Genomic DNA, 26,682 nt, shown 5'->3' on the forward strand with positions numbered 1-26,682 from the left:
GGAAATTCTTTTTTGTTGTTTTTATTATGTATATGCCTTTGTTGATTATTTGATCTGTTTTATATCGACTCGGGCAGATTACAAGAAATTATATTACACAGAAATCAGGTTGTACCATTAAATGGTGAGTTATTAGGAAATAGTACGTAATAATTTATCCTAACTATTGAGTGATAAAACAAAACAAAGACAGTTTGTCAGGAAACGCCCAGAATGGAGGACAAGCATCTATGCCGAGTCATCAGGAGTCTCCATACTTCACTCCTAATGCCCTGCCCTCCTTACTGCAAGATGGCTCTTGCCCTTATTGTTTTTTTTGTATATTCTGTTTTTAAATCGATTTGTATACACACATAGCGAACATTTCACTTCAGAGCATAAGCATTTATACAGAGTAGCATTCCCTTTATATACTTTTATATGGATCAGATTAAAAACTGCAACCACACTGGTTTGTGGCAGATGAAGTCCACACCCTTGGTATGGACTTACAAAGAAAGAACAAGGAGGACACAAAATTCAGTCAACGACAGTTTTAATGTATTTATTCAAATCGTAGAAACATGCTTTTATTTCACTGCCATCCTTCCAAACACATACATCAGGTGCAAAGTGACTGTCCCCACCAAACTGCATGGTGACAGCATACTGGCATGATGGTGCGCTTGACAATGGGCACATTTCTGCAAGACTCAAATCTATTTTTGGTGCTAGGGAGATAAAAGGCTCCTAACAACAATCTGCAGAACCATTGCCTTTATTTTCACGTTCCCATATGGTGAGCACAAATAACTATGGTGTCCATCTTTTCTGGTTCTGTACACAGAGGTATTACTTGCAGCCACTATGTGACTCATACACCTCAAATCAAAAGGAGAACCCATAGAACTTTAAAAAGGTGAATAAATCACTGGTATGTGCCTTTCATTTCATTGTGGCCTGCCTTGAACTGATAACCATACTTATGTGGTATCTAGTCTCTTCCTCAACTAGAAAAAAAAAGCAAACTGTTGCTTTGAAAATTGCTTGCATTTATGTTCCTTAAATGAGCAATGTAATTACCTGCTGACTGATTAGGATTGACTCTTTGCGCTCACCCCGCTGCTGGCATTCTGGCGGCTGGGATGCCGCTGTTAGGATTTGACAGCGGGCATCCCACCCGCTGGTAATTCATACTAGATCCTTTTAAACAAAAACAAAAAAGACAGCTGATAGATAAGGGGCACGGTGATGCACACTCAAATGTGAATGACTGACAAAATGTGGTTTATAACTACTTCTTACCTTTAAACAATAGTCTCTCATGCCTGCTATTTTTTGTAAGGTTTCACATCATAATATTGTAATATGAAGTGTATTGACTGAGATATATAACTTCTGTGCCATTCTGGTTATTTTAAGATCAGCAACTCAGCCATATTAATACATTTCTCCTTTAGAGGAGGTACACCTTTCACTCGCAGTGAAGGCAGCCATTTTGAAGACTGAACCAATATTAATGCAAGGAATGAAGCCTACCTATTTATTAGGAACCAGTGCCTAAAGTATGTCAGACAGGCCACATGAGGTGCCTTAGTGATATCAGTAATACCCCCTTTATTGGGAAATCTTGGGTCCAGATCAGGTTATTGAACAAGGGTTTCTAGTATGAAACCCTTTCACACCACTGGCTGGACCCGGGATACTGCCAGTACTTACCTCTGCCGGTGCTTGGAGATTACATCAACTCCAAGCGCCGGGAATGCGGTAGTGAACAGGACGCCGGTCGGATGACCCAGATTACCCGGTCATACGGCTACCTAACCCGGGTCCTTCCCAGGACCAACCTTTCAAGCTACCCAGGTTATTGCGGCAGTGTAAAAGGAGTATAATTCTTAATGAACCAATATTTCCATTTGAAGGATATTTAGGAAAGTAGGTGAAAAACAATGCTTGGTGAGGGCACATAAAAAAAAAAAAAAAAATTAAAAAATAATCTTATTCAGAATGAAAAATGTAACTATTTTTGTTAAATAATTCTACAACAGTCTGGTTAACTGAAACGTGTTATCACAAAAGCAGTAAAAAATAACCAATCACCTAAGCATCAAGTGAACAAAAGACCATGTTTCCCAATCAGAAAAGACTGCAGAATTTACACCCAATGTAATATTACAAGCATATTATAAATTGGTTTAGCACACTTCAGCGTATTAAACCCACACCCCCCTCAAAAAAAAAAAAACCCACACGATTGTAATCATGTAGTCAAGAAGTTAATTTTCCACTTTTAACCCACCTACCAGAAGCTTTTTTTTTTTTTTTTTTTTTTGTCATTGTCCTCGCTGCAGACTAGATGTACCAGTGACCGATGAGAACATACAACATCCCTGACCTGACCAAACTTTCACCTTGAGAAGGAAAGGAGCTACAAAAGGTAAAAGGGACTCCTAAGGGATTATATATTTTAATGATAACCAAATAATAAATACTAGTGTTGTCATTATGAAGCCACAGATGATGGGTGATACTTTAAGCCACACTACTAGCCATATAGTAGTAAGTAAAAAGTGTTCTGCGCCTGTGAGCTGGACTTAAGGTAGATCTAGAAGAGAGTGAGAACAAACTACCCCAAAAATCCATATATTAATCAACAAAACACAACTAAGAAGGAACAATAAGAGTTATACTGTGGTTTTTTCTCATTATCTTGTTTTATTTTTTTACCTCCGAGTTACTCAGGTTTAACACTACGTGTAGCTGGAAAATCCCACCCAACACAGGAAATGCCCCTCTCCCATCTAATTTCTCAAACTGCATTAATCCATAACAATAGCATTGATACACAAACAATTAGGATAAAATTATTTCATTTCCAGTAACACAAGAACTCATTTATAAAGAATGGAATGCTTCCTTCTTTCTTGCACAATTGTAATCAAAAAGCAAGCGAACTCAGGCAGGCTATGAATTAGCTAGGATGTTTCTTCCCCCCACCCCCACCCCTCAATTGAAATATCTAGCCTTTTTTTTTGTAAGTCAAAAGACTCTTCTTCTAGTTATAAATGACTAACTGTAGGATAACTGATGTGAAAACATTTATCCTAAATTATTATTTATCCTAAAAATTATCCTGCAAAAATGTTCAACATCGTACACTGTATTTCCATTTTAGCAGCTATTTGAAAGAGCTAAATTTGGTAAAACCACAAGCAGAAAGCCATAGGTGAAAAAATGTATGCGGCTGAAGTACAGATTATGTGTGTGAAGAATCAAACTTTTAGTAATTAGAAAACATTCTTCAGAAAAATATCTTGATGCAAAAAATCTTGGACTGTATACCATATGAACATGTGTATATAATTTAAGGGCCTACAAAGCTTAACCTTTATGTGCAACTTCAAATATACAGTTTTCTCCCAACATTGACTAGCCATCAGGAGGATCACGCTCTTCCACTAGCTTCACACAGGACACCTACCAAGGGGCACTAGTGGCAACATTAAAAATAAACAAAAAACTTTTAAATAAAGGTTATGTGGACAGGATCATCTTTCAGAAGAAATATATTAACATCAAAGATGAACATCTAACATCAGAATGCAAAATATTCCATACTCTCCCAAAACAAAAAACTCCCACATGTTAAAATAAGGTATCTTCTTCAAAAAAGAAAACTCCAGCTTGTTTTGTTTTACATTTTTTTGTTTTGTTTTAAAGGATGGCTACATAGTGGAGTTTAAAAGGTAAAATGTAGCTTTTCCAATATATACAGTCTTTTACCTACAGATAATAGGGAAAAACAAACAAAATTTGCAGTTGGGCAAACAGTGTGTATTGAAAATGAAGTATACCCTAGAAAATAAGGGTTATGATCCTACGCGTGTTGTAGTTGTTCTTTTATCGGAGAAGAAGCTCTTGAGGAGAAATACCTGTCCAATGCTTACAACTAAGAGAATAACTGCCTCTCCTACAGACCAATAGGCTACTCTAGTATTGAGGTCTTCTGCTCGGCTGCGGCCTTGTGCTTCCCTTAAGCGGAAGTGTGTTTGGTAGTCGATGACCGATTTAAGGGCTTCATGGATCGAAACACATGCAGATTCCATCTGCGGAAGAGAGAGATGTAGGAAAACACTTTAATGGTTAATGCTAGATAAATATAAGAGAACAAATTTTTAACAGTGGACAGCCTACAAAATATACATGAAAAAAATAAGATTTTACTCACCGGTAAATCTATTTCTCGTAGTCCGTAGTGGATGCTGGGAACTCCGTAAGGACCATGGGGAATAGACGGGCTCCGCAGGAGACTGGGCACTCTAAAAGAAAGATTAGGTACTATCTGGTGTGCACTGGCTCCTCCCTCTATGCCCCTCCTCCAGACCTCAGTTGGGATACTGTGCCCGGAAGAGCTGACACAATAAGGAAGGATTTTGAATCCCGGGTAAGACTCATACCAGCCACACCAATCACACCGTATAACTCGTGATACTATACCCAGTTAACAGTATGAAATATAACTGAGCCTCTCAACAGATGGCTCAACAATAACCCTTTAGTTAGGCAATAATAATAACTATATACAAGTATTGCAGACAATCCGCACTTGGGATGGGCGCCCAGCATCCACTACGGACTACGAGAAATAGATTTACCGGTGAGTAAAATCTTATTTTCTCTGACGTCCTAGTGGATGCTGGGAACTCCGTAAGGACCATGGGGATTATACCAAAGCTCCCAAACGGGCGGGAGAGTGCGGATGACTCTGCAGCACCGAATGAGAGAACGCAAGGTCCTCCTCAGCCAGGGTATCAAATTTGTAGAATTTTGCAAACGTGTTTGCCCCTGACCAAGTTGCAGCTCGGCAAAGTTGTAAAGCCGAGACCCCTCGGGCAGCCGCCCAATATGAGCCCACCTTCCTTGTGGAATGGGCTTTTACTGATTTAGGATGCGGCAATCCAGCCGCAGAATGCGCCAGCTGAATTGTGCTACAAATCCAGCGAGCAATAGTCTGCTTAGAAGCAGGGGCACCTATTTTGTTGGGTGCATACAGGATAAAAAACGAGTCAGTTTTCCTGAGTCCAGACGTCCTGGAAATATAAATTTTTAAGGCTCTGACTACGTCAGAAACTTGGAATCTTCCAAGTCCCTAGTAGCCGCAGGCACAACAATAGGTTGGTTCAAGTGAAAAGCTGATACCACCTTAGGGAGAAACTGGGGACGAGTCCTCAATTCTGCCCTATCCATATGGAAAATCAGATAAGGGCTTTTACATGACAAAGCCGCCAATTCTGACACACGCCTGGCCGAAGCCAAGGCCAATAACATGACCACTTTTCACGTGAGATATTTCAGATCCACAGTTTTAAGTGGCTCAAACCAATGTGATTTCAGGAAACTCAACACCACGTTGAGATCCCACGGTGCCACAGGAGGCACAAAAGGGGGCTGAATATGTAGCACTCCCTTTACAAAAGTCTGAACTTCAGGCAGTGAAGCCAGTTCTTTCTGGAAGAAAATCGACAGAGCCGAAATCTGGACCTTAAATGGAACCCAATTTTAGGCCCATAGTCGCTCCTGACTGTAGGAAGTGCAGAAAACGACCCAGCTGAAATTCCTCTGTTGGGGCCTTCCTGGCCTCACACCACGCAACATATTTTCGCCAAATACGGTGATAATGGTTTGCGGTTACTTCTTTCCTGGCTTTTATCAGCGTAGGAATGACTTCCTCCGGAATGCCCTTTTGCTTTAGGATCCGGAATTCAACCGCCATGCCGTCCAACGCAGCCGCGGTAAGTCTTGGAACAGACAGGGCCCCTGCTGTAGCAGATCCTGTCTGAGCGGTAGAGGCCATGGGTCCTCTGATATTATTTCTGTAAGTTCTGGGTACCAAGCTCTTCTTGGTCCATCCGGAACCACGAGTATCGTTCTTACTCCTCGTTTTCTTATTATTCTCAGTACCTTTGGTATGAGAGGCAGAGGAGGGAATACATAAACCGACCGGTACACCTACGGTGTCACTAGAGCGTCCACAGCTATTGCCTGAGGGTCCCCCTTGACCTGGCGCAATATCTAGTTTTTTGTTTAGGCGGGACGCCATCATGTCCACCTGTGGCCTTTCCCAACGGTTTACCAACAGTTGGAAGACTTCTGGATGAAGTCCCCACTCTCCCGGGTGTCGGTCGTGTCTGCTGAGGAAGTCTGCTTCCCAGTTGTCCACTCCCGGAATGAACACTGCTGACAGTGCTAAGACGTGATTTTCCGCCCATCGGAGAATCCTTGTGGCTTCTGCCATCGCCATCCTGCTTCTTGTGCCGCCCTGTCGGTTTACATGGGCGACTGCCGTGATGTTGTCTGATTGGATCAGTACCGGCTGGTTTTGAAGCAGAGGCCTTGCCAGACTTAGGGCATTGTAAATGGCCCTCAGTTCCAGAATATTTATGTGTAGGGACGACTCCTGACTTGACCAAAGTCCTTGGAAATTTCTTCCCTGTGTGACTGCCCCCCAGCCTCGAAGGCTGGCATCCGTGGTTACCAGGACCCAGTCCTGTATGCCGAATCTGCGGCCCTCTTGAAGATGAGCACTCTGCAGCCACCACAGTAGAGATACCCTGGTCCTTGGAGATAGGGTTATCAGCCGATGCATCTGAAGATGCGATCCCGATCACTTGTCCAAGAGGTCCCACTAAAAAGTTCTTGTATGGAACCTGCCGAATGGAATTTTGCTTCGTAAGAAGCTACCATTTTTCCCAGGACTCGTGTGCAGTGATGCACCGATACCTGTTTTGGTTTCAGGAGGTCTCTGACTAGAGATGACAGCTCCTTGGCTTTCTCCTGCGGGAGAAACTTTTTTCTGTTCTGTGTCCAGAACCATCCCCAGGAACAGTAGGCGTGTGGTAGGAACCAGCTGTGACTTTGGAATGTATAGAATCCATCCGTGCTGTTGTAGCACTTCCCGAGATAGTGCTACTCCGACCAACAACTGCCCCTTGGACCTCGCTTTTATAAGGAGATCGTCCAAGTACGGGATAATTAAAACTCCCTTTTTTCGAAGGAGTATCATCATTTCAGCCATTACCTTGGTAAAGACCCTCGGTGCCGTGGACAGTCCAAACAGCAGTGTTTGGAATTGGTAATGGCAATCCTGTACCACAAATCTGAGGTACTCCAGGTGAGGATGGTAAATGGGGACATGTAGGTAAGCATCCTTGATGTCCAGGGATACCATGTAATCCCCCTCCTCCAGGCTTGCAATAACCGCCCTGAGCGATTCCATCTTGAACTTGAATTTTTTTATGTATGTGTTCAAGGATTTCAAATTTAAAACGGGTCTCACTGAACCGTCCGGTTTCGGTACCACAAACAGTGTGGAATAGTAACCCCGTCCTTGTTGAAGTAGGGGCACCTTGACTATCACCTGCTGGAAATACAGCTTGTGAATTGCCTCTAGCACAGCCTCCCTGCCTGAGGGAGTTGTCGGCAAGGCAGATTTGAGGAAACGGCAGGGGGGGAGACGCCTCGAATTCCAGCTTGTACCCCTGAGATACTACTTGAAGGATCCAGGGATCCACCTGTGAGCGAGCCCACTGATCGCTGAAATTTTTGAGGCGGCCCCCCACCGTACCTGGCTACGCCTGTGGAGCCCCCGCGTCATGCGGTGGACTCAGAGGAAGCGGGGGAAGAATTTTGATTCTGGGAACTGGCTGACTGGTGCAGCTTTTTCCCTCTTCCCTCGTCTCTGTGCAGAAAGGAAGCGCCTTTGACCCGCTTGCTTTTCTAAAGCCGAAAGGACTGTACCTGATAATACAGTGCTTTTCTTAGGCTGTGAGGAAACCGGAGGTAAAAAATTTTCTTCCCAGCTGTTGCTGTGGATACGAGGTCCCAGAGACCATCCCCAAACAATTCCTCACCCTTATAAGGCTCTATGTGCCTTTTAAAGTCAGCATCACCTGTCCAGTGTCGGGTCTCTAATACCCTCCTGACAGAATGGACATTGCATTAATTCTGGATGCCAGCCGGCAAAATATCCCTCTGTGCATCCCTCATATATAAGACGACGTCTTATGTTCGCAAAATAGTAGCCCTGTTTGACAGGGTTACAGACCACGCTGCAGCAGCACTATCTGCAGGTCTCAGTCTAGTACCTGAGTGTGTAAATACAGACTTCAGGCTAGCCTCCTGCTATTTATCAGCAGGTACCTTCAAAGTGGCCGTATCCTAAGACGGCAGTGCCACCTTTTTTGACAAACGTGTGAGCGCCTTATCCACCCTAGGGGATATCTCCCAGCGTAACTTATCCTCTGGCGGGAAAGGGTACGCCATCAGTAACTTTTTAGAAATTACCAGTTTCTTATCGGGGAAACCCACGCTTTTTCATACTTCATTCACTCATTTGATGGGGGAACAAAACACTGCCTGCTTTTTCTCCCCACACCTAAAACCCTTTTTTAGTGGTACTTGGGTTAATGTCAGAAATGTGTAACACATTTTTTATTGCCGGGATCATGTAACAGATGTTCCTAGTGGATTGTGTATATGTCTCAACCTCGTCGACACTGGAGTCAGACTCCGTGTCGACATCTGTGTCTGCCATCTGAGGGAGCGGGCGTTTGAGCCCCTGATGGCCTTTGAGACGCCTGGGCAGGTGTGGGCTGAGAAGCCGGCTGTCCCATAGCTGTTACGTCATCCAGCCTTTTATGTAAGGAGTTGACACTGTCGGTTAATACCTTCCACCTATCCATCCACTCTGGTGTCGGCCCACAGGGGGCGACATCCCATTTATCGGCATCTGCTCCGCCTCCACATAAGCCTCCTCATCAAACATGTCGACACAGCCGTACCGACATAACGCACACACACACAAGGAATGCTCTGACTGAGGACAGGACCCCACACAGCCCTTTGGGGAGACAGAGAGAGAGAGAGAGAGAGAGAGAGAGAGAGAGAGTATGCCAGCACACACCAGAGCGCTATATAATGTAGGGATAAACACTATCACTGAGTGAATTTTCCCCAATAGCTGCTTGTATAAACAATATTGCGCCTAAATTTAGTGCCCCCCCTCTCTTTTTAACCCTTTGAGCCTGAAAACTACAGGGGAGAGCCTGGGGAGCTGTCTTCCAGCTACACTGTGAAGAGAAAATGGCCGAGGGAGATAGCTCCGCCCCTTTTTCGCGGACTTTTCTCCCGCTTTTTTATGGATTCTGGCAGGGGTAATTATCACATATATAGCCTCTGGGGCTATATATTGTGATTATTTTGCCAGCCAAGGTGTTTTTATTGTTGCTCAGGGCGCCCCCCCCCCAGCGCCCTGCACCCTCAGTGACCGGAGTGTGAAGTGTGTATGAGGAGCAATGGCGCACAGCTGCAGTGCTGTGCGCTACCTTGGTGAAGACTGAAGTCTTCTGCCGCCGATTTTCCGGACCATCTTCATACTTCTGGCTCTGTAAGGGGGACGGCGGCGCGGCTCCGGGAACGAACACCAAGGACGGGTCCTGCGGTCGATCCCTCTGGAGCTAATGGTGTCCAGTAGCCTAAGAAGCCCAAGCTAGCTGCAAGCAGGTAGGTTCGCTTCTTCTCCCCTTAGTCCCTCGTTGCAGTGAGCCTGTTGCCAGCAGGTCTCACTGTAAAATAAAAAACCTAACATATACTTTCTTTCTAGGAGCTCAGGAGAGCCCCTAGTGTGCATCCAGCTCGGCCGGGCACAGAAATCTAACTGAGGTCTGGAGGAGGGGCATAGAGGGAGGAGCCAGTGCACACCAGATAGTACCTAATCTTTCTTTTAGAGTGCCCAGTCTCCTGCGGAGCCCGTCTATTCCCCATGGTCCTTACGGAGTTCCCAGCATCCACTAGGACGTCAGAGAAAAGCATATTGTTATTTGCATATCAAGGTGTCTATTGTGAGTGTCTCTGCACTTTTCTTCTAAACGTATAAAGCTCATGTGTGCATTTTTCAGGTCTGTCAAATATCTGAAACTTTTATGTACAAGTTACAGGTAGCTGCTCCAGAACCCATCTGCTGCACTGAAACAATTATTGCCAAGGCAATGAACAGCAGCAAGATGTACCTCCCTGTCCCATGGAAGGATGCGAGCTAGTCACAAGACAGGTTGTACCCCTTAAAGAACTGTATTTTATTCTCTTGTTCCCTCAGTGGATTGTTTGAGGGTTAACTAGATTCCAAAAACGAGATTTATGGTAAGAACTTACCGTTGTTAAATCTCTTTCTGTGAGGTACACTGGGCTCCACAAGGATTAACATCGGGGGTGTAGAGTAGGATCTTGATCCGAGGCACCAACAGGCTCAAAGCTTTGACCTTCTTCCCAAGATGCATAGCGCCACCTCCTATATCACCCCACCTCCCTGCACAGGAGCTCAGTTTCGTTAACCAGCCCAATGCAGTAGCAGGTACCAGAGACGAAAATCGCTCATAGCCAATTACACCACACACTCCCTGCAGGAGAGGGTGTCAGCGGCTATGCCAATACCAACCCAAAGAAGCTAAGTGCGTAACGGGTGGGCGCCTTGTGGAACCCAGTGTACCTCGCAGAAAGAGCTTTAACAACGGTAAGTTCTTACCGTAAATCTCGTTTTCTGATGCGGGGTACACTGGGCTCCACACGGATTAACATCAGGGATGTCCTAAAGCAGTTCCTTATGGGAGGGGACGCACTGTAGCGGGCACAAGAACCCGGTGTCCAAAGGAAACATCCTGGGAAGTGGCGACATAGAACCTAATAAACGTCTCAGAGGACCACGTAGCCGCCTTGCACAAATGTTAAAGGGTCGCACCACGGTGGGCCGCCCAAGAAGTTCCAACCGACCGAGTACAATGGGCTTTAATGGTAGCAGGAACCAGACGACCAGCCTGTACATAAGCATGTGCAATCACCATACTAATCCATCTGCCCAAAGTCTGCTTGGAAGCAGGCCAGCCACGTTTGTGAAAACCAAAAAACATAAAAAGAGAATCAGATTTCCTAATGGATGAAGTTCTTTTCACATAGATACGGAGAGCCCGTACCACATCCAAAGACCGCTCTTTGGAAGACAACTCAGGAGAATTAAAGGCCGGAACCACAATTTCCTGGTTAAGGTGGGAGGACACTACCTTCGGTAAACAACCTGGCCGCGTTCTAAGAACCACCCAATCACGTGAAAAATCAAATAGGGAGACTTACAGGATAAGGCACCCAAGTCCGAGACCCTTCTAGCTGAAGCAATCGCCAGCAAGAAAAGGACCTTAAGGGAAAGCCACTTAAGATCAGCAGAGGCAAGAGACTCAAACGGAGACTCTTGCAAGGCATCAAAAACCACCGACAAGTCCCAAGGGGCCACAGGTGGTACCTAAGGAGGCTGAATCCGCAACACGCCCTGAGTGAATGTATGGACATCAGGTAGGGTAGCAATTTTTCTCTGAAACCAAACCGACAAGGCAGAGATGTAAACCTTGAGGGAGGCCAGACGCAAGCCTAAGTCTACGCCCTGTTGTAGAAAAGCCAATAGTGTGACCGTAGTAAAACTTGAAAACGTCATGATTGTGAGACGCACACCAAGTAAAGTAAGCATTCCAGACCCTATGGTAGATCCGAGCAGAAGCCGGCTTACGGGCCTTCAACATAGTTTGAACGACCGCCTCAGAAAAACCCTTGGCCCTCAGGACGGAAGCCTCAAAGGCCATGCCGTCAAAGCCAGACAGGGCAAATCCTGGTAAACACAAGGGCCCTGAACAAGGTCTGGTCGTTGTGAAAGCAGAAGGGGACGATCCCTCGAGAGACCCAGTAGATCAGAGAACCAGTGCCGTCTGGGCCACGCTGGAGCGACCAGAAGCAGGTTTCCTCCTTCTTGTTTGAACTTCTGCATTACTCTGGGCAGGAGTGAAACTGGAGGGAACACGTACGGTAGGTGAAAGTTCCATGGAATTGCCACAGCGTCCACGAACGCAGCTTGAGGAACCCTTGTCCTTACTCCGAAGACCGCAAAACTTGTGATTGTGTCGAGACACCATCAGATCCACGAGAAGTTGAAACACCTCCGGATGAAGGCTCCACTCTCCTGCGTGTACGTCCTGACTACTGAGATAGTCCGCTTCCCAGTTTAGGACGCCCAGTATGAACACGGCGAATACGGCCGGCAGATGGCGTTCTGCCCACTGAAGAATCCGTGATACGTCCCTCATTGCCATGCGGCTTCGAGTGCCGCCTTGATGATTGATGTACACCACCGTGGTGGCGTTGTCCGATTGTACTTGAACAGGTCTGTTCTGTATGAGATGATGGGCCATTGTCAACGCATTGAACACTGCCCGCAGTTCCAGAATATTTATCGGGAGTAGAGACTCCTCCTTGGTCCACCGACCTTGAAGAGTGTTGTTCCAACACCGCGCCCCAACCTCTCAGACTGGCATTTGTTGTCACAAGGACCCAGTCGGATAGCCTTCCCGGCCCCTGCTCAATTGTTGGTCCTGCAGCCACCAGCTCAGTGACAGGCGGACCCCCGGGGACAATGAAATCATGCGAGATCTGATCCACTTGGCCAGAATTAACTTCTGCAGAGGGCGAGAGTGGAACTGAGCATACTCCACCATGTCGAAAGCAGACACCATGAGACCTAGCACTTGCATTGCCGAATGTATCGACACTTTTAGACGAGATAGGAAGCATCAAAACCTGTCCTGAAGCTTCAGGACTTTCTCCCGAGACGGGGACAACCGTTGGTTGTGAGTGCCCAATAACGCTCCCAGGTGTAACATGCTCTGAGCAGGAACCAGGGAGGATTTCTTCCAGTTGATCAGCCACCCGTGGGCTTTCATGCACTGGACAGTCAGATCGAGATGACACAGTAGAAGTTCTGGGGAATTTGCCAGGATCAACAAATCGTCCAAGTACGGTAGGATCCTGACCCCGTGACGGCGGAGTGTAGCCGCCATGACTGCCATAACTTTGGTGAAAACTCGGGGAGCTGTTGACAAACCAAAGGGTAACGCCCGAAATTGGTAATGAAGGTTGCCCACCGCAAAGCTCAGGTACTGCCAATGAGATACCGCAATAGGAATATGTAGGTAGGCATCCTGTATGTCCAGGGAGACCATATAGTCCCCAGGCTCCATGGCCAGAACAATAGAATGCAGTGTTTCCATGCGAAACTTAGAGATCCGCACATGCTTGTTCAAGGACTGCAGATTGAGAATGGGACGTGAGGACCCGTTCGGTTTCGGGACTAGGAACAGCGGTGAATAGTACCCCTTGCCTCTCCGAGTCAGAGGCACCTGTACTACCACTCCAGTAGTCAGGAGGGAATGTACCACCAAGTGCAAAGTGTTTGCTTTTGCCGGATCCAGAGGCACATCTGTCAGGCTAAATCGATGAGGGGGGCGATTTTTGAAGGGTATGGCGTAACCTCGAGCGACGACTTCCGTCATCCAGGTATCTGAAGTGGTCATCCACCATTCCTTGGAAAAACCTAGAAGTCGGCCCCCCCACCCTGGGATCCCCGCCCCGTCATGCGGCAGGCTTGTCAGTTTTGGAAGCTGGCTGACAGGCAGCCCAGGCACGCTTCGGTCTGGGCTTGGCAGGTCTGGAAGCACGAGTTTGCTCTGGGTACGCCTGACCTTTTGCTTTTCCTGGAGGACGAAAGGGCAGAGGGAAAGTACTTTTAGCCTTCTGTGTGGAAGGAGCCGTACTAGGTAGGCAGGCTGTTTTAGCAGTAGCCAGATCAGCCACAATCTTATTGAGGTCTTCTCCACAGAGAATGTCTCCCTTGAAAGGAAGCACCTCCAGGGTTTTCTTGGAATACATATCCACCGATACGTCTGGCCAATACGTCTGGCCGATACGTATCCAGGATACGTCTGGCCAAGACGGACGTAATAGTAGCTTGGCCACCAGCACCCCGGCATCGGAGGCCGCCTCCTTAAGGTACACAGAAGCCGTGGTAATATACGAAAGACATTGTCGAGCATGCTCAGATGCGTTGGAAGGCTACTCCGCCTCTAGCTTCTGAGCCCACGCCTCAACAGCTTCAGCAGCCCAAGTTGCTGCAATGGTTGGCCTATGCACAGCCCCCGGTAGGGTGTAAATCGCTTTCAAACAACCCTCCACACGTCTATTTGTCCGTTCCTTCAGAGAGGTGATGGTAATTACTGGCAGAGCAGAGGAAACCACCATACGCGCCACATGAGAATCTACAGGGGGAGGAGTTTCCCAATTTTTTACATAGCTCCGCAGAGAGAGGATAGCGAGCCAACAGTCTTATGCGGTGTGAATTCCGTTCCCGGATTATTCCATGAGTCCTGACATATGTCAGCCAGGAGTTGAGAATGAGGTAAAACTTGTTACATTTAAACCTATTCTGCTTTTTAGGGACAGCCTAAGGAACATCAGACACCTGAAGAATGAGCCTAATTGCTTCAATCACAGCCACCAATGATTTCCCTTCCCCATCAGAAACATCTATGTCAGAGTCTGTGGGATCAGTACATGCACCATCCTCCTCAGAGGAAGTGTCTGGGATAGCAGTGGATTGGGAGGAGGTAATGGCTCGTTTAGAAGACGACTTAGATTTAATCAGTGACCAGTTCAAATGCTGTAACTGAGTGGAGATTTGATCTGCCCATGGCGAATTAATAGCAGGGACTATAAACTGCTGCAGCGGCACAGGTGTTCCCACAGGGGGTGCCAATTTAGTTACAAGCGTGTTTAACCGCGTGGAAAAAGTAACCAAAGGTGGGCCCTGTGATGCCCCAGGTGCTACCGACCCACTAACCACCTGAACCAGAACTCTCAGCTGCCATATTTTCCTCCATCATGTCTGCGGTATCACTACCACGCAGTGTGGGAGAAGCCCCAGCGTCGTTGCCACGTGTAGCAGACATAACTAGGTGCACAATATTGGGCAACCAGGTACAAAGTGTAGCAGCACTATACCTATCAAGAACTATCTGTAAAGCGTGCCTAAGGTAGCACAGACTGAGTTAAAGAGATATAGATTATATGGGGACTATAAATCACATGTAAAAATACACCATCAGTATATCTTGTGATGCAATCCTATATTAAAACGGAAAGAAAAACTTGAAACACTTGGCCCCCTCAGGTATATCAATATAGGAAGAGCACACTGAGTGAAATACCCTGCAATAAGGCAACCACGCAGCAGCTACATGCACACACACGTATATAGTCACACGTACCATGCAGAAATTATGTACCATAAAACTGCACTGGACTAGCAATACAAAGTAATACTCAGTATGGCTATATGTGTTAACAAAAGATATATCAATGCACAGTAAACACTGGATGTATATCACAGGGTGTTTGTACCACACAACCCTGAATGTATGCACTCTTTCTTAACTAACACAGTCCCAGTGACAGGTAGAATACTTAAGTGTCCTGTAAGAAGCACAGCGCTGGCAATCAGGCGGTTCTACATAGGAGGATTTGCCCCAGCAGTCCTAGAAACAGCACAGCTCAATCTATGATGGCCGCTGGTCAGGAGTGAGGGAGATATGCAGCTCCAGGGCGGGAACATTGCTGAAATGGCACTCTGGGGCTGGCATCCCCACCGGGTACAGCGGGCTAAAAATAAGAATTTACTCACCGGTAATTCTATTTCTCGTAGTCCGTAGTGGATGCTGGGGACTCTGTAAGGACAATGGGGAATAGACGGGCTCCGCAGGAGACTGGGCACTCTAAAGAAAGATTAGGTACTATCTGGTGTGCACTGGCTCCTCCCTCTATGCCCCTCCTCCAGACCTCAGTTAGGGAAACTGTGCCCGGAAGAGCGGACATTACAAGGAAAGGATTTTGGAATACAGGGTAAGACTCATACCAGCCACACCAATCACACCCTACAACTCGTGATAACCTTACCCAGTTAACAGTATGAACAACAACTGAGCATCACTCAACGGATGGCTCATAACAATAACCCTTTATTAAGCAATAACTATATACACGTATTGCAGAAAGTCCGCACTTGGGACGGGCGCCCAGCATCCACTACGGACTACGAGAAATAGAATTACCGGTGAGTAAATTCTTATTTTCTCTAACGTCCTAGTGGATGCTGGGGACTCCGTAAGGACCATGGGGATTATACTAAAGCTCCCAAACGGGCGGGAGAGTGCGGATGACTCTGCAGCACCGAATGAGCAAACACAAGGTCCTCCTCAGCCAGGGTATCAAACTTGTAGAACTTTGCAAAAGTGTTTGAACCCGACCAAGTAGCCGCTCGGCAAAGCTGTAAAGCCGAGACCCCTCGGGCAGCCGCCCAAGAAGAGCCCACCTTCCTTGTGGAATGGGCTTTCACTGATTTAGGATGCGGCAATCCAGCCACAGAATGAGCCAGCTGAATCGTGCTACAGATCCAGCGAGCAATAGTTTGCTTTGAAGCAGGAGCACCCAGCTTATTGGGTGCATACAGAATAAACAGCGAGTCAGTCTTCCCGACTCCAGTCGTTCTGGAAACATATTTTCAAAGCCCGGACTACGTCCAGCAACTTGGAGTCCTCCAAGTCCCGAGTAGCCGCAGGGACCACAATAGGTTGGTTCAAATGAAACGATGATACCACCTTTGGGAGAAATTGGGGACGAGTCCGCAATTCTGCCCTGTCCATATGGAAGATCAAATAAGGGCTTTTACATGACAAAGCCGCCAATTCTGATACACGCCTCGCCGATGCTAAAGCCAACAGCATGACCACTTTCCACGTGAGATACTTTAGTTCCACGGTCTTAAGTGGTTCAAACCAGTGGGATTTCAGGAAATCCAACACAACGTTAAGATCCCAAGGTGCCACTGGTGGCACAAAAGGGGGCTGAATATGCAGCACTCCCTTTACAAACGTCTGAACCTCAGGCAGTGAAGCCAGTTCTTTTTGAAAGAAAATGGATAGGGCCGAAATCTGGACCTTTATGGACCCTAATTTCAGGCCCATAGTCACACCTGACTGTAGGAAGTGCAGAAATCGACCCAGCTGGAATTCCTCTGTAGGGGCCATCCTGGCCTCACACCAAGCAACATATCTTCGCCATATACGGTGATAATGCTTAGCTGTTACATCCTTCCTAGCCTTTATCAGCGTAGGAATCACTTCATCCGGGATGCCCTTTTCCGTTAGGATCCGGCGTTCAACCGCCATGCCGTCAAACGCAGCCACGTTAAGTCTTGGAACATACAGGGCCCCTGTTGCAACAGGTCCTGTCTGAGAGGCAGAGGCCATGGGTCCTCTGTGATCATCTCTTGTAGTTCTGGGTACCAAGTCCTTCTTGGCCAATCCGGAACGATGAGTATTGTTCTCACTCCTCTTTTTCTTACTATTCTCAGTACCTTGGGTATGAGAGGAAGAGGAGGGAACACATATACCGACTGGAACACCCAGGGTGTCACTAGCGCGTCCACAGCTATCGCCTGAGGGTCCCTTGACCTGGCGCAATATCTTTTTAGCTTTTTGTTGAGGCGGGACGCCATCATGTCCACCTGTGGCAGTTCCCATCGATTTGCAATCTGTGTGAAGACTTCTTGATGAAGTCCCCACTCTCCCGGGTGGAGGTCGTGTCTGCTGAGGAAGTCTGCTTCCCAGTTGTCCACTCCCGGAATGAACACTGCTGACAGTGCTTGTACGTGAATCTCCGACCAACGAAGAATCTTTGTGGCTTCTGCCATCGCCACCCTGCTTCTTGTGCCGCCCTGGCGGTTTACATGGGCGACCGCCGTGATGTTGTCTGACTGAATCAGCACTGGTTGGTCTCGAAGCAGGGGCTCCGCTTGACTCAGGGCGTTGTATATGGCCCTTAGTTCCAGTATATTTATGTGCAGACAAGTCTCCTGACTTGACCACAGCCCTTGGAAGTTTCTTCCCTGAGTGACTGCCCCCCATCCGCGGAGGCTTGCATCCGTGGTCACCAGAACCCAGTCCTGTATGCTGAACCTGCGGTCCTCGAGAAGATGAGCACTCTGCAGCCACCACAGAAGAGACACCCTGGCTCTCGGGGACAGGGTGATCAGCCGATGCATCTGAAGATGCGATCCGTACCACTTGTCCAACAGATCCCACTGAAAGATCCTCGCATGGAACCTGCCGAAGGGAATGGCTTCGTATGAGGCCACCATCTTTCCCAGGACTCGCGTGCAGTGATGCACCGACACCTGTTTTGGTTTTAGGAGGTCCCTGACCAGAGTCACTAACTCCTGGGCCTTCTCCTCCGGGAGAAACACCTTCTTCTGTTCTGTGTCCTGAATCATACCCAGGAAGGGCAGACACGTCGTAGGAATCAGCTGCGACTTTGGAATATTCAGAATCCAGCCGTGCTGTTGTAACACTTCCTGAGAGTGTGCTACGCTGATCAACAACTGCTCCCTGGACCTCGCCCTTATGAGGAGATCGTCTAAGTACGGGATAACCGTAACTCCTTGCTTCCGAAGGAGTACCATCATTTCGGCCATTACCTTGGTAAATACTCTCGGTGCCGTGGACAGACCAAACGGCAACGTCTGGAATTGGTAATGACAGTTCTGTACCACAAACCTGAGGTACTCCTGGTGAGGTGGATAAATGGGGACATGCAAGTAAGCATCCTTGATGTCCAGAGATACCATAAAATCCCCCTCTTCCAGGCTTGCAATGACCGCTCTGAGCGATTCCATTTTGAACTTGAATTTTTTCATATAAATGTTCAAGGATTTTAAATTCAGAATGTATCTTACCGAACCGTCCGGTTTCGGTACCACAAACAGTGTGGAATAGTAACCCCTTCCCTGTTGAAGGAGGGGGACCATTATTATCACTTGCTGGAGGTACAGCTTGTGAATTGCCGCCAGGACTACCTCCCTTTCCGTGGGGGAAGCTGGCAAGGCTGATTTTAGGTAACGGTGAGGGGGAGTCACTTCGAACTCCAGCTTGTATCCCTGAGATACAATTTGTATAGCCCAAGGATCCACTTGTGAGCGAACCCACTGGTTGCTGAATTTTCGGAGACGCGCCCTCACCGCTCCTGGCTCCGCCTGTGGAGCCCCAGCGTCATGCGGTGGACTTAGTGGAAGCCGGGGAGGACTTTTGTTCCTGGGAACTAACTGCATGGTGCAGCTTCTTTCCTCTACCCCTGCCTCTGGCAAGAAAGGATGCACCTCTGACCTTCTTGCTTCTCTGAGAACGAAAGGACTGCATTTGATAATACGGTGCTTTCTTAGGCTGTGAGGAAACCTGAGGCAAGAAAGTCGACTTTCCAGCTGTCGCTGTGGACACAAGGTCCGAGAGGCCGTCCCCAAACAATTCCTCACCCTTATAAGGCAAAACCTCCATGTGTTTTTTTAGAATCGGCATCCCCTGTCCATTGCCGAGTCCATAAGACCCTCCTGGCAGAAATGGACATTGCATTAATTCTAGAGCCCAGCAGGCAAATGTCCCTCGGGCATCCCGCATATATAAGACGGCGTCTTTTATATGGCCCAGGGTTAGCAAGACAGTATCCCTGTCCAGGGCATCTATGTCCTCTGACAGAGTATCTGTCCATGCTGCTACAGCGCTACACATCCAGGCTGAAGCAATAGCTGGTCTCAGTAGAGTACCAGAGTGTGTATACACCGACTTCAAGATAGCTTCCGGCTTCCTATCCGCAGGATCCTTTAGGGCGGCCGTATCCTGAGACGGCAGGGCCACCTTCTTAGATAAGCGTGTCAGCGCCTTGTCTACCCTAGGGGAGGATTCCCAACGTAACCTGTCCGTTGGCAGGAAAGGGTACGCCAGCAGTAATTTTTTGGAAATCACCACTTTCTTATCAGGGGAACTCCACGCTTCTTCACATAACTCATTTAATTCATGTGACGGGGGAAAAGTCACTGCCTGCTTTTTCTCCCCAAACATATACACCCTCTTGTCAGGGACAGGGTTAACCTCTGAAATGTGCAATACATCTTTCATTGCAATAATCATGTAGCGGATGGCCTTGGTCATCTTAGGCTGTAATTGTGCCTCATCATCGTCGACACTGTATTCGGACTCCGTGTCGGCATCTGTGTCAACCATCTGAGATAGTGAGCGTTTACGAGGCCCTGACGGCCTCTGAGTCGCCTGGGCAGGCCCGGGTTGAGACCCCGGCTGTCCCAAGGCTGCAGCGTCATCAAACCTTTTATGCAAGGAGCTTACATTATCATTTAAGACCTTCCACATATCCATCCAATCAGGTGTCGGCCCCGACACCACATTTATCCGCACTTGCTCCGCCTCCACGTAACCCTCCTCATCAAACATGTCGACACAGCCGTACCGACACACAGCAGACACACAGGGAATGCTCTGACTGAGGACAGGACCCCACAAAGGCCTTTGGGGAGACAGAGAGAGAGTATGCCAGCACACACCACAGCGCTATATAACCCAGGGATATTCACTATAATAAGCGATTACCCAATAGCTGCCGATTTTATGTCTTTTGCGCCTAAATTTATGTGCCCCCCCCTCTCTTTTTTACCCTTCTTGTACCTGGATACTGCAGGGGAAAGCCTGGGGAGCGTCCTTCCAGCGGAGCTGTGATGAGAAAATGGCGCTGGTGTGCCGAGGAAGAAGGCCCCGCCCCCTCAGCGGCGGGCTTCTGTCCCGCTTCTGTGTGAAAAAAATGGCGGGGGTTTTACATATATACAGTGCCCGACTGTATATATGTATGTTATGCCAAAAAGGTACTTCAATTGCTGCCCAGGGCGCCCCCCCCAGCGCCCTGCACCCTACAGTGACCGGAGTGTGAAAGTGTGCTGGGAGCAATGGCGCACAGCTGCGGTGCTGTGCGCTACCTTAAATGAAGACAGGAGTCTTCAGCCGCCGTTTTCAAGCTTCTGTTCTTCTGGCTCTGCGAGGGGGACGGCGGCGCGGCCCCGGGAACGGACGATCGAGGACAGATGCCTGTGTTCGAACCCTCTGGAGCTAATGGTGTCCAGTAGCCTAAGAAGCGCAACCTAGCTGTAGACAGGTAGGTTTGCTTCTCTCCCCTCAGTCCCTCGTAGCAGTGAGTCTGTTGCCAGCAGAAGCTCACTGAAAATAAAAAACCTAACAAATACTTTCTCTTACTAGCAGGCTCAGGAGAGCCCACTAGGAGCACCCAGCTCTGGCCGGGCACAGATTCTAACTGAGCTCTGGAGGAGGGGCATAGAGGGAGGAGCCAGTGTACACCCGATAGTACCTAATCTTTCTTTAGAGTGCCCAGTCTCCTGCGGAGCCCATCTATTCCCCATGGTCCTTACGGAGTCCCCAGCATCCACTAGGACGTTAGAGAAAACGGGGTTAATATAGAGAAAAAAAACCCTGACCTGTGGCCATTAACATCCCTGGTGGCTAGTGGAGCGGCTGCCCATTAATCAGTGTCCACGCCAGCGCGGGCGCGGCCCGCCTCCTACGGCCACGCTGGATTGCGGTAAAGTGCGGGCACAGAAGCCCCTTACTTCCCCCTAGTCAGCGGCCCCGCGATCCGGGAGGTCGGCGTGTGTGTGACGGACCTTGAGAAGAAAACCGGAGCCTCAGCTGCAGTGACCCGGCAACCAGGGCGCGGGAGTATACAGCGCTGCTAGGGGTGACGGAGCTGCACGCAGGGAAGTCTGTCTGACTATTCTTGGTGCAGCTCTGTAGTATTCCGACAAGAATCTTCTGTCTTTTTCTTCAAAATGAAGCTCTGAATAGGTTGCCTGAGGCAGCCCCCTGTAAAGTGTCTGCATACTGCATTGGTACCAACTTACAAACTGAGCTTCTGTGCAGGGAGGCGGGGTGATATAGGAGGCGGCACTATGCATCTTGGGAAGAAGGTCAAAGCTTTGAGCATGTTGGTGCCTCGGATCAAGATCCTACTCTACACCCCCGATGTTAATCCTTGTGGAGCCCAGTGTACCCCGCAGCAGAAATACATGTCAAACATTTACTGCCCGGAAAAGACATTCCCAGCCTGTCCATGCTTTCATTCTTGAGATCTAATCTATTTCACCATGACCGTATGTATATACCACTATACTCAAGTCACATTATCATTCTACCATTCACTAACACTTATGGACAGTTTTTTTTTTTTTTTCAAAACAATGTTTATTGAAGAAAGGTAGAGATAGATGTACAAAATTCCATGTCTGGATTCATAGTGGAGAGGTACAAATAACAGAAATACGAGGTAGGTCAGGGTCATACAATAAAGTCTCGGTATGTGGAAAATACATGCATAATTACATATAGTACATGTAAGAATTTGGTAATAAATGATATCTATAGGATATATTCCACTCCTATTGTCTAGGGTTACCATTTTGCTTAGTGAAATGTGAGATCTGGTATTAAAGAGACATGAAGGTATCTAGTGGAAGTAAAGACTTGTAATAAGCCTCAGTATCTGACCATATAGACCTTTAGCAGCTGAGAGACCACTACAGACAAGGAGAAAGAAAACAGAAAGTGAAGAGATAATAACCCTTCTTCAAATAATTTTCTATTTTATAAAGAAGATTGGTTAGGTAGAAAGATCGAATTCGTATAGATTGTAGAGGGAAGAGAAATGAGAGGAGAAAGAAAGAAAAAGAGGGGGTGGGAGATGGAAGGGAAGGGGGGGGGGGTGGACAAGACATGAAGACAGGACAACATACAGCATCGTTCTCTAAAGGGAAAACTATACCATAAGGTTGTCAGGTTGTATATATGTCCTGTGGACTGCGATAAGTAGACATTTACCGGCTCAACACATTTTAAACTTAGCATAGTTAATAACATTAATCAATCTGTCTATACAAATACCAAGTGGTGGGTTCGAAAATTTTCTGGATTCTGAGCTGAGTGGCATTATCAAAGCTTTGTATAACAGTTTCCCATTTCCCATAGAATCTAGGGGCCCCTGACTCTATATCCGGTACTAGAGCCTGTCGCTCGTAAAATATGTTGTTTAGCAGAGAGGTTCTCATTTCTGTAATAGATGGAGGTTGTCTGTGTAACCAATGGGTGAGGATTAATTTTTTAGCGATAGTGAGGATAACTGTCAGGGCAGGTATAATCTTCTGTTTGTGTGGTCCCAGGTCCCAATCTGAAAAGCAGTAAAATAGACATGCGGTAGGGAGCTTGGTGATTCGAACTGAAAAGATATCATTAACATGGTTTATCAGTTTGTCCCAGAAAGTTCTTATTTTCCTGCAGTCCCAGAAGTTATGATAGTATGTGGCCTCAGCCATCCCACATTTAAAACATCGACCCGTAGAGGCCAGGGTGAAATAGGAATGCTGTTTCGGGGAGATGTAGGCTCTATTTAAGAATTTGAGGTGCGTTTCCTGCAAAGCTGCGGATTTTAAATATTTAAATGTGGGGGACAGTTTGGACATAAGTACCGACATAGCCGGGAAATCAGGTATGTCCCGCTGCCAGCGCGAGTGGAGAGCACTTTGCAAGGGTGTTTTCCCTGAGTCTATGAGAATAGAATATAAATTACGCAGCCTATATCCTATGGTCAGATTAAAACGCAAGAGAGGGGTAAGAGGGTCAATGGCCGTATCAAGGGCCATTCCAGGTGGTAACGACTGTGCAAAATGACGGGATTGGAGGTACATATAAAATTGGGAGTTGGGTAGACCATATCTATCTGATAATGCAGAGAAAGAGTAGATCTTACCCCCAGGGTCAAAGATATCTCGAATGCACGAGATGCCCTTCTCTTTCCACGTCAAGTAAGCACGGCCGTCCAAACCAGGAGGAAATTGTGGGTTGCCCCAAAAGGTGGTATAAGGGGAGTTAGAGGAATTCCTGTGCAATCGTTTATTGATAGATTTCCAGGCTTTATAAGTGTCATGAAAGAGTATGTTGGATTTTGTATGGGAAGGAATCAGTGAGGTAGGTGCATGAAGGAGAGCAGCTGGGGAGAAAGGATGGAAAAGGTGTTCCTCTATGTTGGGGAGAGTATATACGGAACCACCAGAAAACCAATCCACCATGTATCGATACATAGCTGCATTTGAAAAAGCAGAGATGTCTGGCATCCCAAAACCACCCTCCGGCCTCGGCAGTCGCAAAATATGGCGGGATACCCTAGATTTCTTTTTTGCCCAGATAAATCTTGTAAACAGGGAGTCAAATCGTTGGATATCTGACTTGGAAAGTTGCAAGGGAAGCATTTGGAGGACATAGGATAATTTGGGGAAAATAAAGCTTTTAATAACCACTACCCTACCAGACAATGATAGAGGTAAATCCATCCATCCGTTCAATAATTTCTCCGCTGAGGAGTATATCTGGTGGAAATTAGCAGAGTATAGGGCGTCCAGATTAGGGGGAATCATGATGCCTAAGTATTTAAGTGGAGAGCGGCAAATTGTGAATTGTGTCAGCGTGGGGGATAGAAGGTTTGTGGAGTGACCAGGGCCTAGAGGGAGGAGGCGTGACTTGTCATAGTTCACGCGAAATCCCGAGAAAGAGCTAAAATTATCTATAATGTGCTTTATAGCAGGGATGGAAAATTGGGGGTTAGAGATAAATAAAAGCATGTCATCGGCAAATAGACTGAGTTTCACTTCAGTCGACCCAACGACAATACCAGTATATTCTAGAGACATGCGCAGTGCAGTGGCTAGGGGTTCTATAGCTATAGCAAATAGAAGAGGTGAAAGGGGGCAACCTTGTCTGGTCCCTCTATGGAGGGGGATGGGAGAGGACATATAATTGTTAGAGAGGATTTGAGAGGAAGAGTCATGATAGAGAAGACGTACTGCATGGATGAAGGCCTCCGGGAATCCAAACCTGTGCATGGTGTCAAAAAGGTGATCCCATGTGACTAGGTCAAAAGCCTTCTCAGCATCAAGGGAGAGAAGGGCATAGGGGTTCTGGTCTCCCGAGGTCTCCAACCACTGCATGACAGTCAGTATCTTACGCACATTCACCGTAGAGTGGCGCCCCCAAATAAACCCTGTCTGGTCTTCCTGGACCAGAGAGGGCAAGAGAAGCTTTACCCGGTCTGCCAAGATCTTGGTATATATCTTGTAATCCGTATTCAATAAGGATATAGGTCTATATGAACTGGGAAGCAGGGGGTTTCTCCCTGGTTTATGGAGGATTTTTAGAATCGCAGCGTTGAAGTATAGTGGAGGAGGTGTTCCGGACAACAGCAAGTTGAATAGTTTACAAAGGGGTTTGACCAATTGAGGGGCCAGTATTTTATAGTATTCATTGGTTAGACCGTCAGGTCCAGGGGTTTTGTTTGGTTTCAAACAGTGAATTGCATGGAGCACCTCCTCCTCAGTAATGGGGTTCAGTAGGGGTTGGGATGAGGTAGAAGATAGAGAGGGAAGCGTAAGGGAAGACCAGAAAGAGTGTTGTTGTTGGTAATCAATAGAGGGTTCAGAATATAGTGAGGAATAAAAAGACTGCAGAACCTCAGACACCTGGTCACAATCATGTACCACAGTGCCGTCAGCCCTAGTTAGAGCATGGATAAGTGTTGGGGGATGTTGACCTTTCAGGAGATTTGAAAGCAATCGACTAGATCGATTGCCGAATTTATGAAATCTACATTGAGACAAATGTTAATTTAGATTTGGTTTGGGTTAAGAGTTTGTCAAAAATAAGATTTTACTTACCGATAAATCTATTTCTCGGAGTCCGTAGTGGATGCTGGGGTTCCTGAAAGGACCATGGGGAATAGCGGCTCCGCAGGAGACAGGGCACAAAAAGTAAAGCTTTTCCGATCAGGTGGTGTGCACTGGCTCCTCCCCCTATGACCCTCCTCCAGACTCCAGTTAGGTACTGTGCCCGGACGAGCGTACACAATAAGGGAGGATTTTGAATCCCGGGTAAGACTCATACCAGCCACACCAATCACACCGTACAACTTGTGATCTAAACCCAGTTAACAGTATGATAACAGCGGAGCCTCTGAAAGATGGCTTCCTTTAACAATAACCCGAATTAGTTAACAATAACTATGTACAACTTATGCAGATAATCCGCACTTGGGATGGGCGCCCAGCATCCACTACGGACTCCGAGAAATAGATTTATCGGTAAGTAAAATCTTATTTTCTCTATCGTCCTAGTGGATGCTGGGGTTCCTGAAAGGACCATGGGGATTATACCAAAGCTCCCAAACGGGCGGGAGAGTGCGGATGACTCTGCAGCACCGAATGAGAGAACTCCAGGTCCTCCTTAGCCAGAGTATCAAATTTGTAAAATTTTACAAACGTGTTCTCCCCTGACCACGTAGCTGCTCGGCAAAGTTGTAATGCCGAGACCCCTCGGGCAGCCGCCCAAGATGAGCCCACCTTCCTTGTGGAGTGGGCCTTTACAGATTTAGGCTGTGGCAAGCCTGCCACAGAATGTGCAAGTTGGATTGTGCTACAGATCCAACGAGCAATCGTCTGCTTAGACGCAGGAGCACCCATCTTGTTGGGTGCATACAATATAAACAACGAGTCAGATTTTCTGACTCCAGCTGTCCTTGCAATATATATTTTTAATGCTCTGACAACGTCCAGTAACTTGGAGTCCTCCAAGTCACTTGTAGCCGCAGGCACTACAATAGGCTGGTTCAGATGAAATGCTGACACCACCTTAGGGAGAAAATGCGGACGAGTCCGCAGTTCTGCCCTGTCCGAATGGAAAATCAGATATGGGCTTTTGTAAGATAAAGCTGCCAATTCTGACACTCTCCTGGCAGAAGCCAGGGCTAGAAGCATGGTCACTTTCCATGTGAGATATTTCA

The 26,682-nt window shown here is 47.2% G+C and overlaps 1 protein-coding gene across 1 annotated transcript in view; it reads right to left on the minus strand.

The window, feature by feature from the left end:
• Positions 1–518: 518 nt before the first annotated feature.
• TMED7 (transmembrane p24 trafficking protein 7) overlaps positions 519–26,682 on the minus strand; it is a 48,973-nt gene continuing 22,809 nt past the window's right edge. The window contains exon 4 of the mRNA XM_063964155.1: positions 519–4,085. Coding sequence (XP_063820225.1) covers positions 3,849–4,085 — 237 coding nt within the window. The 3' untranslated portion in view covers positions 519–3,848. The remainder of the gene's footprint in view (positions 4,086–26,682) is intronic.

The sequence above is a fragment of the Pseudophryne corroboree genome, chromosome 1 (genome assembly GCF_028390025.1).
Source record: "Pseudophryne corroboree isolate aPseCor3 chromosome 1, aPseCor3.hap2, whole genome shotgun sequence".
Taxonomy (NCBI): domain Eukaryota; kingdom Metazoa; phylum Chordata; class Amphibia; order Anura; family Myobatrachidae; genus Pseudophryne; species Pseudophryne corroboree.